This window comes from Babylonia areolata, chromosome 22 (assembly GCF_041734735.1).
Source record: "Babylonia areolata isolate BAREFJ2019XMU chromosome 22, ASM4173473v1, whole genome shotgun sequence".
Classification (NCBI taxonomy): Eukaryota; Metazoa; Mollusca; class Gastropoda; order Neogastropoda; family Buccinidae; genus Babylonia; species Babylonia areolata.
Window position 1 is genome coordinate 667,701 of NC_134897.1, and position 20,000 is coordinate 687,700.

Sequence of the window (20,000 nt, forward strand, 5' to 3'; positions counted from 1 at the left end):
GTGTACATCATCATCACACCACCCGTTACTTCATCACCACACCACCCGTTACTTCATCACCACAACACCCGTTACTTCATCACCACACCACCTGTTACTTCATCATGTAGTCAGTCATTCACGCTCACAAATTCTCTCTCTCTCTCTCAACCACAAACACACACACACACACACACACACACACACACACGCACGCACGCACACTCACTCACTCACTCAATCACACTCACATGCACACACGTACACTGACAGGCAGATGTACACACACACATTCACAAACACATACAGAGACACAGACATACATACAGACAGACAGACATCATTATCATCGTCATCACCCTCAGCTGCAGCAGTGAACACTCAGCGAGTGTGTGTCTGTGACTGTGTGCGTCTGTGTGTGTTACGTCTTTGTGCCAGTGTGTGTGTGTGTGTGTGTGTGTGTGTGTGTGTGTGTGTGTGTGTGTGTGTGATTGTCAATGTCTTCAGCTACAGCGGCGAAGACTGAGTGTGTGTGTCATTCCTTACGTGTGCTGGCGGTCTGCTGACTGTCCTCTTTGTCCTCTGGCTTGGACTCACTGCCGTTGGTTTCTGTCAGACACACAGCACACCCCTCAACAGCCCTGACTGTAACCGTCATTTAACTCTCTCCATACGAACGGCGAAAGAGACGACGTTAACAGCGTTTCACCCCAATTACCATCATCAAAATATTGCAAGCGGAAGGCTCTTATACTGAAGACGTGAATGTTGACGAAGGATACCACAATTCGGACGACGGAAGCTAAAGGTTGGGTCATTCAGACACCCACTAGACATCCGAGGGGTCTGTGTAGAGGAGAAGAGAGGACTGGCCGTACTGAGTGAGTTAATACAAAGAAAGTATCCCGGGTAAGTTCACTGATGGAGAAGAATCTAAGGAAAACGCTGAACATTTCATCGGAAAATATCAATGCAATACCCCATGGCCATCTTGGGAAGAGGGGGAGGGGGGGGGGGGGGGGGGGGGGGGGGGGTCGGAAGCACACACATGCTGCAAACAATATGACGAAGGGAAGTTCTACATCCGATTGGGTCGTTGTGGCTGGAGATGAGGCGCTGGAATTTCAGGACGACCGCGAAAGAAAGCAACAGTTAGCAGTGACCGACTCCAGGGGACAATGTACCAGTACAATGTAAAAAAAAAGATCCACATGTGCAGGCGCACAAATTGCGGGGGTATTTCTTTTCTTCGTTTTGTTTTGTTACAACTATGTAGCCACTACATCACTTGAGGATGGGCAGACAACTGGTGGTTCAAGCATTGCCAACATGAAGTGTTTGGGGCAGGGTGCGGACAGGGGACCCTGTACCCAGGGTCCTCTGCTGCATCGTCTCAACCCCAGAGCACGCACTGCAGCAGCCCTGGCGCAAAATAATGAGCAGTTGGTCTCCTGTCCCCTACATCCATCCCGGCCCGATCCTCTTGGGAGTGGTTTGGGTTCCCTTTCGTCAGGCCACAACAGGTGGGGAGGCGGTCCCTAAGAGCTGAAAGGTGCTGGAACTTTTTTTTTTTTTTTTTTTTTGGAGGGCGTTATTTTAGGTGTAGCTAAACCAGCGAGGTCAGGGGCCATGGTCACGTGGTTGCAAAGAATGGGGAATGCGTGACTGCTGGGGGGTGGGGGGGGGGGGGGGGACACATTGAAAAGCTGACATGGTCAATTTATGTGTGAGTGTACTCCAGCTGCTACATTCAGATAGTAACGGAGCGACCTTCGTTCGCCGCATCCATTGCTGATACATCACTGATACATCCTCACTGATACATCCTCACTGATACATCCTCACCCTCACTGATACATCCTCACCCTCACTGATACATCCTCACCCTCACTGATACATCCTCACCCTCACTGATACATCCTCACTGATACACCCTCACTGATACATCCTCACCATCACTGATACATCCTCACTGATACATTCTCACCCTCACTGACACATCCTCACTGATACATCCTCACCCTCACTGATAGATTCTCACCCTCACTGACACATCCTCACCCTCACTGACACATCCTCACCATCACTGATACATCCTGACCATCACTGATACATCCTCACTGATACACCCTCACCATCACTGATACATCCTCACTGATACACCCTCACTGATACATCCTCACTGATACATCCTCACCATCACTGATACATCCTCACCATCACTGATACATCCTCACTGATACATCCTCACTGATACATCCTCACTGATACATCCTCACCATCACTGATACATCCTCACTGATACATCCTCACCCTCACTGATACATCCTCACTGATACATCCTCACCATCACTGATACACCATCACTGATACATCCTCACCATCACTGATACATCCTCACTGATACATCCTCACCATCACTGATACATCCTCACTGATACATCCTCACTGATACATCCTCACTGATACATCCTCACCCTCACTGATACATCCTCACTGATACATCCTCACTGATACACCCTCACTGATACATCCTCACTGATACATCCTCACTGATACATCCTCACCATCACTGATACATCCTCACTGATACATCCTCACCCTCAATGATACATCCTCACCATCACTGATACATCCTCATCACTGATACATCCTCACCATCACTGATACATCCTCACTGATACATCCTCACCCTCACTGATACACCCTCACTGATACATCCTCACTGATACATCCTCACCATCACTGATACATCCTCACTGATACACCCTCACTGATACATCCTCACCATCACTGATACACCCTCACTGATACATCCTCACCCTCACTGATACATCCTCACTGATACATCCTCACCATCACTGATACATCCTCACTGATACACCCTCACTGATACACCCTCACTGATACATCCTCACTGATACATCCTCACCATCACTGATACATCCTCACTGATACATCCTCACCATCACTGATACATCCTCACTGATACATCCTCACCCTCACCCTCACTGATACATCCTCACTGATACACCCTCACTGATACATCCTCACCCTCACTGATACATCCTCACCATCACTGATACAAAGCAATAACAGGATGAACATCAAGCAATGGCAATTGCATTACAGCCATGTAATGACATGATTATGATTGAGACGATCAATATAATTACTATGTCATGATAAAAAAACGAAAGCGAACAAAGAGGAACAGAAAAAAGAAAGAAAATTCATTCCTTTCAAAGATGGGGTTTGCATATGCAGTCTTGGGGAATGTTGCTCAAATTCCCTGCTGGTGTCTGTATCTCTCGGGCCTGGCTGATACCCGGGCACATCAAGAAAGGAAGCAGAGACCAACACTCTTTGGCTTCCAGAATCCGAATGTGGCGATCATTTCAAATGATATACTCCGTCTCCCGTTTCAAGCTCACAAAAAAAAAAAAAAAAGATATTCAAAACAGAAAGGGTGAAAACTAAAAAGTTGCAAGGCATAAACATTATACAGCGTGTGAGACAGAGAGAGAAAGGAAGAAAGAAAGAGAGTCAGACAGACAGACAGACAGACAGAAAGGCAGACAGACAGAAAAGAGTTAGACAAGGTAGTGAGAGTGAGATGATGAGAGAGAAAGAGAGAGAGAGGGGGGTAAAGAGAGAGAGAGAGGAGGGGAAGAGAGAGAGGAGGGGAAGAGAGAGAGACACACACACACACACACACACACACACACACACACACACACAGAACTGACTGTGGCAGGTTTTCTGGGTCAGTGACTTCTCGATCTTCTTCAGGACGTCAAAGCTCTCTACGTAGAACACGTGACTGTCATCGGGGTCACTGGCGATGGCCCTTAGCTCCTTGTCCTTGAAGCCGTTGCCCACCCCGATGACGAAGATCTGCACGCCCTCACTGCGCGCCATGGAGGCCTGCAAGGCGGTCTGGGTCAGGTTGTTGGAAAAGCCGTCCGTGATGAGGATCAGGATGTGGGCTGCCCAGGGCCTGCTGCCTCCCTCCTCCTGCACAGCGCCACGTCACACAGCACGTCACACAGCACGTCACACAGCATGGTCACACAGCACGTCACACAGCACGTCACACAGCACGTCACACAGCACGTCACACACCACGTCACACACCACGTCACACACCACGTCACACAGCATGGTCACACAACACGTCACACAGCACGTCACACAGCACGGTCACACAGCACGGTCACACAGCATGGTCACACAGCATGGTCACACAGCACGTCACACAGCATGGTCACACAGCACGTCACACAGCATGGTCACACAGCATGGTCACACAGCACGTCACACAACATGGTCACACAGCACGTCACACAGCACGGTCACACAGCATGGTCACACAGCATGGTCACACAGCATGGTCACACCGCCACGTCACACAGCACGTCACACAGCACGGTCACACAGCACGGTCACACAGCACGGTCACACACCACGTCACACAGCACGGTCACACAGCATGTCACACAGCATGGTCACACAGCACGGTCACACAGCACGGTCACACAGCACGGTCACACACCACGTCACACAGCACGGTCACACACCACGTCACACAGCATGTCACACAGCATGGTCACACAGCACGGTCACACAGCACGGTCACACACCACGTCACACACCACGTCACACAGCATGTCACACACACAGCACGGTCACACAGCACGGTCACACAGCACGGTCACACAGCATGGTCACACACCACGTCACACAGCACGGTCACACAACACGGTCACACAGCATGGTCACACACCACGTCACACAGCACGGTCACACAGCACGGTCACACAGCATGGTCACACAGCACGGTCACACAGCATGGTCACACAGGACGGTCACACAGCACGGTCACACAGCATGTCACACAGCATGGTCACACACCACGGTCACACAGCACGGTCACACAGCACGGTCACACAGCATGGTCACACACCACGTCACACACCACGTCACACACCACGTCACACAGCACGGTCACACAGCACGGTCACACAGCACGTCACACAGCATGGTCACACAGCATGGTCACACAGCACGTCACACAGCACGTCACACAGCATGGTCACACAGCATGGTCACACAGCACGTCACACAGCACGGTCACACAGCACGTCACACAGCACGTCACACAGCATGGTCACACAGCACGTCACACACCACGTCACACAGCACACAGCACGTCACACAGCATGGTCACACAGCACGTCACACACCACGTCACACAGCACACAGCACGTCACACAGCATGGTCACACAGCACGTCACACACCACGTCACACAGCACACAGCACGTCACACAGCACGTCACACAGCACGTCACACACCACGTCACACACCACGTCACACACCACGTCACACAGCATGGTCACACCACACACCACACCCGACCCACACTCCACTCCACACACCACCAAGACACCACACCCTACCCACACACCACACCACACCACACCACCCATACACCACACCCGACCCACACACCGCACAATGCCCCACTCCAGACACCATACCCCACCTACACAACACACACCACACCCAGACACCACACACCACACCACACCCAGACACCACACACCACACCACAGCACTCCACACACCACCCACACCACACACACACACACACACACACACACACAGCACACACACACACACACCACACACACACAGCACACCCACACAACATACCCTACCTACAGAAGACACACCACACACCACACACCCCACCCACACAACATACCCTACCTACAGAAGACACACCACACACCACACACACACCATACACAACACACACCACACCACACACCACACACACACCATACACAACACACACCACACACCACCCACACACCATACCCCACCTACAGAAGACACACCACACACCACCCACACACCATACACAACACACACCACACCACACACCACACACACACCATACACAACACACACCACACACCACCCACACACCATACCCCACCTACAGAAGACACACCACACACCACCCACACACCATACACAACACACACCACACCACACACCACACACACACCATACACAACACACACCACACACCACCCACACACCATACCCCACCTACAGAAGACACCACACACCACCCACACACCATACACAACACACACCACACCACACACCACACACACACCATACACAACACACACCACACACCACCCACACACCATACCCCACCTACAGAAGACACACCACACACCACCCACACACCATACACAACACACACCACACCACACACCACCCACACACCATACCCCACCTACAGAAGACACACCACACACCACCCACACACCATACACAACACACACCACACCACACACCACCCACACACCATACCCCACCTACAGAAGTCACACCACACACCACACACACACCATACACAACACACACCACACCACACACCACCCACACACCATACACAACACACACCACACCACACACCACCCACACACCATACCCCACCTACAGAAGACACACCACACACCACCCACACACCATACACAACACACACCACACCCCACCCACACACCATACACAACACACACCACACCACACACCACCCACACACCATACACAACACACACCACACCACACACCACCCACACACCATACCCCACCTACAGAAGTCACACCACACACCACCCACACACCATACACAACACACACCACACCACACACCACCCACACACCATACCCCACCTACAGAAGTCACACCACACACCACCCACACACCATACACAACACACACCACACCACACACCACCCAGACACCATACACAACACACACCACACCACACACCACCCACACACCACACCACACACCACCCAGACACCATACACAACACACACCACACCACATACTACACCACACACCACCCAGACACCATACACAACACACACCACACCACACCCCACCCACACACCATACCCCACCTACAGAAGACACACCACACACCACCCACACACCATACACCACACACACCACACCACACACCACCCACACACCATACACCACACACACCACACCACACCCCACCCACACACCATACCCCACCTACAGAAGACACACCACACACCACCCACACACCACACACAACACACACCACACCACACACCACCCACACACCATACCCCACCTACAGAAGACACACCACACGCCATCCACACACCATACACAACACACACCACACCACACACCACCCAGACACCATACCCCACCTACAGAAGACACACCACACACCACCCACACACCATACACAACACACACCACACCACACACCACCCACACACCATACCCCACCTACAGAAGTCACACCACACACCACCCACACACCATACACAACACACACCACACCACACACCACCCACACACCATACACAACACACACCACACCACACACCACCCACACACCATACCCCACCTACAGAAGACACACCACACACCACCCACACACCATACACCACACGCACAACACACATCACACACCACCCACACACACCACACCCCAGCCCACAGACTCACGGTAAACATGTGTTCCCGAGCAAAGCGGATGGCATCCCCGGTGTGGGTGAGTCCAGTCATGTACTGGATGCCGGCAATGGCTTCCTGTAGCTGCTCCTTGTTCCCGTGCTGATTGAGGGCCACGTCCAGCCTCACCTTGGTGCTGAAGGTCACCACGCCCACCCGGATGTTGTTGGGGCCGATGGTGAAGGCCGACACGAGGTCGGAGAGGAAGGAGAGCTGCAGGGAGAAGTGCTCGGGCCACATGCTGAAGGAGGAGTCCAGCAGGAACACCACGTCCGCCACCTTCTCCTGGCAGTCCGCAAGGCCTGCACAGCCACCATTGGCTTCACACGGAGCTGCACCCTACCCCCCCCCCCCCCTCTCTTTCTCTCTTTCTCGCTCTCTGCACAGCCACCACTGGCTTCACACAGGGCGGCACTCTAACCCCCCCCCCCATCCTCCCCCACCCTCTCTCTCTTTCTCGCTCTCTGCACAGCCACCATTAGCTTCACACAGGGCTGCACCCTACCCCCCCCTCTCTTTCTCTCTTTCTCGCTCTCAGCACAGCCACCACTGGCTTCACACAGGGCTGCACCCTACCCCCCCCCCCCCCCCCCCCCCCCCCCGTCTCTCTCTTCCTCGCTCTCTGCACAGCCACCACTGGCTTCACACAGGGCTGCACCCTACCCCCCCTCTCTTTCTCTCTTTCTCGCTCTCTGCACAGCCACCACTGGCTTCACACAGGGCTGCACCCTACCCCCCCCCCCCTCTCTCTCTCTCTTTCTCGCTCTCTGCACAGCCACCACTGGCTTCACACAGGGTGGCACTCTAACCCCCCTCCTCCCCCACCCTCTCCTCCCCATCAATCTCTCTCTCTCTCTCTCTCTCTCTCTCTCTCTCTCTCAACTTCAGACCGAAGTGTATCTCACCTTGTGCCTTTGGTAGAGGGGCCACCTGGAATGGACAGACAGAACAGGTTGTACATTGTACATACATGACTGTGTCAATGTTACATTGTACATACTGTGCACACAGGTCAGTGTTACATTGTACATATTGTGCACACAGGTCAATGTTACATTGTACATATTGTGCACACAGGTCAATTTTACATTCTACATAGCATGACTGTGTCAATGTTACATTGTACATATTGTGCACACAGGTCAATGTTACATTGTACATACATGACTGTGTCAATGTTACATTGTACATACTGTGCACACAGGTCAATGTTACATTTTATATACTGTGCACACAGGTCAGTGTTACATTGCACATACCATGACTGTGTCAATGTTACACTGTACATACTGTGCACACAGGTCAATGTTACATTGTACATATTGTGCACATAGGTCAATTTTACATTGTACATATTATGACTGTGTAAATGTTACATTGTACATACTGTGCACACAGGTCAATGTTACATTGTACATATTGTGCACATAGGTCAATTTTACATTGTACATATTATGACTGTGTCAATGTTACATTTTACATACTGTGCACACAGGTCAGTGTTATATTGCACATACCGTGACTGTGTCAATGTTACATTGTACATACTGTGCACACAGGTCAATGTTACATTGCACATACCGTGTGCAAACTGAACAGGCCGTTGCATTAAACAGAGCGATGTGCAAACAGAACCGATGTTACATTATACATACCATGTGCAAACTGGTCACATGTCATATTATACATATCACAAACAGTTTATATATTATATTATACATATTATAAACAGGTTAATTATACACACCACAAGTAGGTCACATGTCACATTATACATATCTGCTGTTAGCTGTAGGAGACCGAGCTCGTCTCGATGAAAGAAAAAAAAGGGGGCCCAGTCACTCAACAGTTACATTTCAAACATCAGCTAAATACCAAGGTGTACATATTGATCAGACCTTGACCATGGCTGACCACATTTCATCCCTGTGTCGCTCATGCAATGTTCATCTTCGCAGACTAGCCTCAGTCAGACCATACTTAACGGAGAAAAACATGGCTCAGTTGGTTTCCTCTTTTGTCCTGTCCAGACTAGATTACTGACAATTCTACCTCAGCAGGTTTACCATCTTCCTCTCTTATTAGACGACAGAAAGTACAGAACAATGCTGCACAACTTGTCCTAGCAAAAAAAAAGAAATCTGATCATGTCACACCTCTTTTGCATCAGTTACACTGGCTTCCTATTATAGTCCCGCATTCACTATAAACTAAAGTGTGCCTTCCGACATTTTGATGAATCTCTTCCCCCGTACTCTCCTCTGTGCTGGAAACGTACGAACCATGTAGAACGCTAAGATCCAGTTCTGAACTGTTACTTAAAGTCCCAAGAACTAATTTAAAATGTGCAGGGGAAAGGTCTTTCTGGGCTCAAGTACCCCAAATTTGGAATTCTTTGCCATCGGCCCTCAGAAATGCTCCAGATGTCCAGACCTTCAAGTCAGATCTGAAAACGCACCTTTTTCACAAACATTTCTGTACTCAGCATGATGGATAGTCCAAAGTCTGTTCGCCACATTGAGTTTTATGCTAGAGATATTTATACTCACGTAACCCTGTTTTAGTGCAGTTGATATATATAATGTGTCTGGGCCCGCGCGCGCGCGCATGCATGCGTGTGTGTGTGTGTGTGTGTGTGTGTGTGTGTGTGTGTGTGAGAGAGAGAGAGAGAGAGAGAGAGAGAGAGAGAGAGAGAGAGAGTGTGCTCGCGCATGTATGTGTGTGTCTAAAAAATGTGTGTTTTTGAGGAATGTATTTCTTTTTAATCTAAGCATTATTTACTTGATATTTTTATTGTTTGGTGGATCATGTTTTTGTTTTTTTAATTCATTCTGTGAACGCATTGGATTGAGCTGTTGTAATGTTTTATGTTCTGTTTATATCTGGCTCGATGATGTAAGGCGCTTTGAGCAGCATTAGTACTGGATATCGCGCCATAGAAAGTTATGAATTATTATTATTATTATTATTATTATTATTATTATTATTATTATTATTATTATCATCATCAATTATCATTATTATTATTATTATTATTATTATTATTATTATTATCATCACAAACAGGTTATATATTACATTATAGATATCACAAACATGTTATGTATTACATTATACATATCATAAACAGGTTAATTATGCACATCACAACCAGGTCACACGTCACATTATACATATCATACATATCACAAACAGGTCATATATCATATTATACATATAATAAGCAGGTTATATATTATATCATACACACAACAAGCAGGTCACAACTCTTCTTTTTTTTTTATATAATGAGATTGTTATTTATGATGAAATTCAAGTAGATTTAACAATGTTAAAGAATCACTTTGAACCTCACATACTTTGAAACTATTGCAGCGGACAGACAGACAGACAGACAAGCAGACCGACAGATAAACAAACAGGTAGACAAATAGGCAAGAGAGACAGACAGTGTGAAGAACATCACGTCCCTAATCAGTCTTGTCAGCTGTGTCAGGTGCAGCCAACACTGCAGCCACTGCTCCATGGAGGTGGCGGGATCACCCTAGGGGGCGGTGGAGGGGGGCGGGGGGGGGGGGGAGGGGAGAGGGGGGTGGGAGGGACAGGGAGGTGTATGGGCGGGATGACCTGGAGGAAGGAGAGGGGGGGGGGGGGGGAGAGGAGTAGGGGGGGCGGGGAAAGCAGGATGTAAGACAATACAATCATGACTGGGTCAGCCGCCACTGATGACACAACCAGACAGCGCCCATCATCATCATAGCATCACTGCTGTAGCACGCACAGAGAGAGGGAGAGAGAGAGACACACACACACACACACACACACACACACACACACACACACAGAGACAGAGACAGACAGAGAGAGAGAGACAGACAGACAGACAGAGACAGAGATAGACAGAGACAGACAGAGACAAAGACAGACAGAGAGAGAGACAGAGACAGAGAGACAGAGACAGACAGAGACAGAGACAGAGAGAGACAGAGACAGAGACAGACAGAGACAGAGACAGAGAGACAGAGACAGAGACAGAGAGACAGAGACAGGGACATAGAGAAAGACAGAGACAGAGAGACAGAGACAGAGAGACAGAGACAGGGACATAGAGAGAGACAGAGACAGAAACAGAGAGACAGAGACAGAGAGAGAGAGAGAGAGAGAGTGTTTGGTGAGGGTGTGGAGATAAACGATGGGAACAGTATTCAGCGGTAACAAAAGAGGCTTTCGCTCTGTGGCTAATCTTAATCGATCCTCCGCCTCTGTGTATATGTTGGGGGGATGGGGGAAGGGGGGGCGGGGGGGAGGGGGTTAATGTTGTTGGGGGGGGGGGGGGGTTGTGTGGGCCTTCCCCTGTCATACAGTGCTACATTCTGCACTGTCTGCCAACTCACACACACACACACACACACACACACACCGTAATCATCAAGAAAGAAGCTCACGTTTCAGGGGTTTCCATTAGAAAATGCCGGCTGATTATCGTGAAAGAATCCCCTAAAGAGAACCCCCCTGCTGTGCCTGTGAAGGCAGGACAGACATGTCAGCGCAGTGAGTTCATCCTTCTCCTGTGGAAAGACCCGCAAGACCGCCCGCCACAGGCTGTGGGCGTTTCTCAGAACTACAAAGCGTCATAGTGGAGGATTGTTTGTGGAGAACTACAAAGCGTCATAGTGGAGGATTGTTTGTGGAGAACTACAAAGCGTCATAGTGGAGGATTGTTTGTGGAGAACTACAAAGCGTCACAGTGGAGGATTGTTTGTGGAGAACTACAAAGCGTCACAGTGGAGGATTGTTTGTGGAGAACTACAAAGCGTCATAGTGGAGGATTGTTTGTGGAGAACTACAAAGCGTCATAGTGGAGGATTGTTTGTGGAGAACTACAAAACGTCATAATGGAGGATTGTTTGTGGAGAACTACAAAGCGTCATAGTGGAGGATTGTTTGTGGAGAACTACAAAGCGTCATAATGGAGGATTGTTTGTGGAGAACTACAAAGCGTCATAGTGGAGGATTGTTTGTGGAGAACTACAAAGCGTCATAGTGGAGGATTGATTGTGGAGAACTACAAAGCGTCATAGTGGAGGATTGTTTGTGGAGAACTACAAAGCGTCATAATGGAGGATTGTTTGTGGAGAACTACAAAGCGTCATAGTGGAGGATTGTTTGTGGAGAACTACAAAGCGTCATAATGGAGGATTGTTTGTGGAGAACTACAAAGCATCATAGTGGAGGATTGTGGAGAACTACAAAGCGTCATAATGGAGGATTGTTTGTGGAAAACTACTAAGCGTCATAATGGAGGATTGTTTGTGGAGAACTACAAAGCGTCATAGTGGAGGATTGTGGAGAACTACAAAGCGTCATAATGGAGGATTGTTTGGAGAACTACAAAGCGTCATAGTGGAGGATTGTGGAGAACTACAAAGCGTCATAATGGAGGATTGTTTGTGGAGAACTACAAAGCGTCATAGTGGAGGATTGTTTGTGGAGAACTACAAAGCGTCATAATGGAGGATTGTTTGTGGAGAACTACAAAGCGTCATAGTGGAGGATTGTTTGTGGAGAACTACAAAGCGTCACAATGGAGGATTGTTTGTGGAGAACTACAAACACTCACGCCACATGGGCGGCTCGTAGGATTGTTTGTGGAGAACTACAAAACGTCATAGTGGAGGATTGTTTGTGGAGAACTACAAAGCGTCACAATGGAGGATTGTTTGTGGAGAACTACAAAACGTCACAGTGGAGGATTGTTTGTGGAGAACTACAAACACTCACGCCACATGGGCGGCTCGTAGGATTGTTTGTGGAGAACTACAAAACGTCATAGTGGAGGATTGTGGAGAACTACAAAGCGTCACAATGGAGGATTGTTTGTGGAGAACTACAAACACTCACGCCACATGGGCGGCTCGGAAGAAAAGTGGTATTTTCCAGTACATGTATACATAACATAGGGCGCTAATATATATATATTCACCTTATTTATATATATACGAGGGTCATTCAATAAATAAGGTGAATTTTTCGGTATAAGGACTTCTACTACAGATAGAAGCTGACTTTTTATTTATTTTTTTTTTGTTTTACTTCTTTTTCACATGGATGTAATTTGTTTTGCAGATTAAAAAAAACTTTGAGAGTTTTGGCGATTAACAAAGATGGCCGACCAAGAAGCATGCTCCAGGATTGAACAGCGGTCAGTTATCAAGTTTCTGGTTGCTGAAGGGTGCAAACCAGTTGAAATTCATAGGAGAATGTCAACTGTGTATGGTGCCACATGTTTCAGCCGAAAAAGTGTCTACAAGTGGGCTAAATTGTTTAAAGAAGGACGGAGCAGTGTTCAGGATGAAGACAGGCCTGGAAGGCCTACAGAAGTGAGGTCTCCTGAGGTGATCGAATCAGTCAATGACCTCATTCAGTCTGACAGAAGGGTGACAGTGGATGACAGTGCCAACTACTGTGAACTGCTGAGGCAGGTCAAGAAAGACATAAAGAACAAACGCAGGGGTCATCAGTCAGAAGGAGTCATCTTGCATCATGACAACGCAAGGCCTCACACAGCAGCCCGAACGGTGCAGACCATCAACGAGCTGGGCTGGGAACTGCTCCCTCATCCCCCTTACAGCCCAGACCTTGCCCCTTCAGACTTTCACCTGTTTGGTCCCTTGAAAGCGTTCACGAGAGGCACGAAGTTTGAAAGTGACGATGAAGTCAAAAGTGTTGTGAGCGACTGGCTGAGACATCAGTCCAAAGATTTTTACGCTGAGGAAGCTTGTGCACAGATGGGAAAAGTGTGACAGTGCTGGGAGACTACGTTGAAAAAAAAAGAGAAAAAAGTAAGCTTCTATCTGTATTAGAAGTCCTTATACCGAAATATTCACCTTATTTATTGAATAACCCTCGTATATCTATCTATCTATCTATCTATATATATATAAGTGTGTGTGTGTGTGTGTGTGTGTGTGTGTGTGTGTGTGTGTGTGTGTGTGTAAAAACAATGCATGAGAAGGGGGTAAAGATCGTGAGGACAGCTCTGAAGAAAGTGATATGTACAGGTATAACGATGTGTAGGTCGGACGATAGATAAAAAAAAAAAAAGTGTGAGGACAACTCTGTAGAAAAAAGAAGAAGAGATATACAGGTATAGCGATGCCTGAAAAAAGGGCGATAAACAGTGCGAGGACAGAGCACAAGGGTGTTGACAGGCAGGGTGGGTGTGATCAGTTGCGTGCCCTTCAGTGGCATCGCGCTAACAAGACTGACATTTGGCAGGCAGTCTTCCCGGAGAGTGCAGGCTGCTCCCTGGCCTTTCCCTGCCCCACACAGGGCTGTGCACCATGCAAAACAACTGGCGCTCTGGGCTCAGGGATGCAGAACATCAGAAGTAATGAGGCTGTGTGCTGTCAGACAATTGCCTGTGGCGGCTGATAGCGTGATGACTGGGCGGTGTTCTCAATGATACAGTTATAACTGGGTGGTGTCACTGATACAGTTTATAACTGGGTGGTGTCATTGATATAGTTATAACTGGGTGGTGGTGTCACTGATATAGTTATAACTGGGTGGTGGTGTCACTGATATAGTTATAACTGGGTGGTGGTGTCACTGATATAGTTATAACTGGGTGGTGGTGTCATTGATATAGTTATAACTGGGTGGTGTCATTGATATAGTTATAACTGGGTGGTGGTGTCACTGATATAGTTATAACTGGGTGACTGATATAGTTATAACTGGGTGGTGGTGTCACTGATATAGTTATAACTGGGTGGTGGTGTCACTGATATAGTTATAACCGGGTGGTGTCACTGATATAGTTATAACTGGGTGGTGGTGTCACTGATATAGTTATAACCGGGTGGTGTCACTGATATAGTTATAACTGGGTGGTGTCATTGATATAGTTATAACTGGGTGGTGGTGTCACTGATATAGTTATAACTGGGTGGTGTCACTGATATAGTTATAACTGGGTGGTGGTGTCATTGATATAGTTATAACTGGGTGGTGGTGTCATTGATATAGTTATAACTGGGTGGTGGTGTCATTGATATAGTTATAACTGGGTGGTGGTGTCACTGATATAGTTATAACTGGGTGGTGGTGTCACTGATATAGTTATAACTGGGTGGTGGTGTCATTGATATAGTTATAACTGGGTGGTGGTGTCATTGATATAGTTATAACTGGGTGGTGGTGTCACTGATATAGTTATAACTGGGTGGTGGTGTCATTGATATAGTTATAACTGGGTGGTGTCACTGATATAGTTATAACTGGGTGGTGGTGTCACTGATATAGTTATAACTGGGTGGTGTCACTGATATAGTTATAACTGGGTGGTGGTGTCACTGATATAGTTATAACTGGGTGGTGTCACTGATATAGTTATAACTGGGTGGTGTCATTGATATAGTTATAACTGGGTGGTGGTGTCATTGATATAGTTATAACTGGGTGGTGGTGTCATTGATATAGTTATAACTGGGTGGTGGTGTCACTGATATAGTTATAACTGGGTGGTGGTGTCACTGATATCGTGATGACTGGGCGGTGGTGTCACTGATATAGTTATAACTGGGTGGTGTCATTGATATAGTTATAACTGGGTGGTGGTGTCACTGATATAGTTATAACTGGGTGGTGGTGTCACTGATATCGTGATGACTGGGCGGTGGTGTCACTGATATAGTTATAACTGGGTGGTGTCATTGATATAGTTATAACTGGGTGGTGGTGTCATTGATATAGTTATAACTGGGTGGTGGTGTCATTGATATAGTTATAACTGGGTGGTGGTGTCATTGATATAGTTATAACTGGGTGGTGTCACTGATATAGTTATAACTGGGTGGTGGTGTCACTGATATAGTTATAACTGGGTGGTGGTGTCATTGATATAGTTATAACTGGGTGGTGGTGTCACTGATATAGTTATAACTGGGTGGTGTCACTGATATAGTTATAACTGGGTGGTGTCATTGATATAGTTATAACTGGGTGGTGGTGTCACTGATATAGTTATAACTGGGTGGTGTCACTGATATAGTTATAACTGGGTGGTGGTGTCACTGATATAGTTATAACTGGGTGGTGGTGTCATTGATATAGTTATAACTGGGTGGCGGTGTCACTGATATAGTTATAACTGGGTGGTGGTGTCACTGATACAGTTATAACTGGGTGGTGGTGTCACTCATACAGTTATAACTGGGTGGTGGTGTCACTGATATAGTTATAACTGGGTGGTGTCACTGATATAGTTATAACTGGGTGGTGGTGTCACTGATATAGTTATAACTGGGTGGTGGTGTCACTGATATAGTTATAACTGGGTGGTGTCACTGATATAGTTATAACTGGGTGGTGGTGTCACTGATATAGTTATAACTGGGTGGTGGTGTCACTGATATAGTTATAACTGGGTGGTGGTGTCACTGATATAGTTATAACCGGGTGGTGTCATTGATATAGTTATAACTGGGTGGTGTCACTGATATAGTTATAACTGGGTGGTGGTGTCACTGATATAGTTATAACTGGGTGGTGTCACTGATATAGTTATAACTGGGTGGTGTCACTGATATAGTTATAACTGGGTGGTGGTGTCACTGATATAGTTATAACTGGGTGGTGGTGTCATTGATATAGTTATAACTGGGTGGTGTTACTGATATAGTTATAACCGGGTGGTGTCACTGATATAGTTATAACTGGGTGGTGGTGTCACTGATATAGTTATAACCGGGTGGTGTCACTGATATAGTTATAACTGGGTGGTGTCATTGATATAGTTATAACTGGGTGGTGGTGTCATTGATATAGTTATAACTGGGTGGTGGTGTCACTGATATAGTTATAACTGGGTGGTGGTGTCACTGATATAGTTATAACCGGGTGGTGGTGTCACTGATATAGTTATAACTGGGTGGTGGTGTCATTGATATAGTTATAACTGGGTGGTGGTGTCACTGATACAGTTATAACTGGGTGGTGTCACTGATATAGTTATAACTGGGTGGTGTCACTGATATAGTTATAACTGGGCGGTGTCACTGATATAGTTATAACTGGGTGGTGTCATTGATATAGTTATAACTGAGTGGTGGTGTCACTGATATAGTTATAACTGGGTGGTGGTGTCATTGATATAGTTATAACTGGGTGGTGGTGTCACTGATATAGTTATAACTGGGTGGTGGTGTCATTGATATAGTTATAACTGGGTGGTGGTGTCACTGATATAGTTATAACTGGGTGGTGGTGTCACTGATATAGTTATAACTGGGTGGTGGTGTCACTGATACAGTTATAACTGGGTGGTGTCACTGATATAGTTATAACTGGGTGGTGGTGTCACTGATATAGTTATAACCGGGTGGTGTCACTGATATAGTTATAACTGGGTGGTGTCATTGATATAGTTATAACTGGGTGGTGGTGTCATTGATATAGTTATAACTGGGTGGTGGTGTCACTGATATAGTTATAACTGGGTGGTGGTGTCATTGATATAGTTATAACTGGGTGGTGGTGTCACTGATACAGTTATAACTGGGTGGTGTCATTGATATAGTTATAACTGGGTGGTGGTGTCATTGATATAGTTATAACTGGGTGGTGGTGTCACTGATACAGTTATAACTGGGTGGTGTCACTGATATAGTTATAACTGGGTGGTGGTGTCATTGATATAGTTATAACTGGGTGGTGGTGTCACTGATACAGTTATAACTGGGTGGTGTCACTGATACAGTTATAACTGGGTGGTGGTGTCATTGATATAGTTATAACTGGGTGGTGGTGTCATTGATATAGTTATAACTGGGTGGTGTCACTGATATAGTTATAACTGGGTGGTGTCACTGATATAGTTATAACTGGGTGGTGTTCTCACTGATATAGTTATAACTGGGTGGTGTTGTCACTGATATAGTTACTGGGTGGTGTTATTGATATACATTTACAAGTGAGTGGTGTCATTTATATAGTTATAACCGGATGGTATAATAAAGATTATTATCAATGCGTGGTGTTCTCAAGTGACGGTCAGTGTCACGTGACACATCCTCACTAAGTTCAACGAAAACTCCAGATGACAGACTGACTATACGTTGTACATCTGTGACTGTATGCCGCCTCGCTCTGTCGACTGCACATTGTAGCATCCGATGTTAATCAAAGTAGCTGTCACACCATCTAGAATTACCATTGACTGAGCACAGTGTCAAACATACACACTGCTGTCCACCGACGCTGCTTCCATCAGCAAAGGTGCGTGCAGGGGACACATTAGTCGTGGACATCACTCAACCAAGGTGCGTGCAGAGACACATTAGTCGTGGACATCACTCAACCAAGGTGCGTGCAGGGGACACATTAGTCGTGGACATCACTCAGTCAATGTGCGTGCAGGGGACACATTAGTCGTGGACATCACTCAGTCAATGTGCGTGCAGGGGACACATTAGTCGTGGACATCACTCAACCAAGGTGCGTGCAGGGGACACATTAGTCGTGGACATCACTCAACCAAGGTGCGTGCAGGGGACACATTAGTCGTGGACATCACTCAACCAAGGTGCGTGCAGAGACACATTAGTCCTGGACATCACTCAACCAAGGTGCGTGCAGAGACACATTAGTCCTGGACATCACTCAACCAAGGTGCGTGCAGGGGACACATTAGTCGTGGACATCACTCAACCAAGGTGTGTGCAGGGGACACATTAGTCGTGGACATCACTCAACCAAGGTGCGTGCAGGGGACACAGTCGTGGACATCACTCAACCAAGGTGCGTGCAGGGGACACATTTGTCGTGGACATCACTCAACCAAGGTGCGTGCAGGGGACACATTAGTCATGGACATCACTCAACCAAGGTGCGTGCAGAGACACATTAGTCGTGGACATCACTCAACCAAGGTGCGTGCAGGGGACACATTAGTCGTGGACATCACTCAACCAAGGTGCGTGCAGGGACACATTAGTCGTGGACATCACTCAACCAAGGTGCGTGCAGAGACACATTAGTCGTGGACATCACTCAGTTAAGGTTTCGTGAAGGGGGAAGGCCATCTCGATCTATTTAAAGGACTGTGTTATATCGATAAACCATCAGAACCAGACAGCATACAGCACTGTATGTCGATAAACCATCAGAACCAGACAGCATACAGCACTGTATAATGTCGATAGACCGTCAGAACCAGACAGCATACAGCACTGTATGTCGATAGACCATCAGAACCAGACAGCATACAGCACTGTATAATGTCGATAGACCGTCAGAACCAGACAGCATACAGCACTGTATAATGTCGATAAACCATCAGAACCAGACAGCATACAGCACTGTATGTCGATAGACCGTCAGAACCAGACAGCATACAGCACTGTATAATGTCGATAAACCGTCAGAACCA

General features: G+C 47.3%; 1 protein-coding gene across 1 annotated transcript in view; it reads right to left on the reverse strand.

Annotated features, from left to right (window-relative positions):
• The window catches only part of LOC143297324 (matrilin-1-like), a 38,155-nt gene that overhangs the window by 16,450 nt on the left and 1,705 nt on the right, over positions 1-20,000 (reverse strand). The window contains exons 2-5 of the mRNA XM_076609613.1: positions 8,473-8,497; positions 7,562-7,869; positions 3,729-3,996; positions 526-588 (exon numbers count right to left, since the gene is read on the reverse strand). Of these exons, the coding sequence (XP_076465728.1) occupies positions 526-588; positions 3,729-3,996; positions 7,562-7,869; positions 8,473-8,497 (664 nt within the window). The remainder of the gene's footprint in view (positions 1-525; positions 589-3,728; positions 3,997-7,561; positions 7,870-8,472; positions 8,498-20,000) is intronic.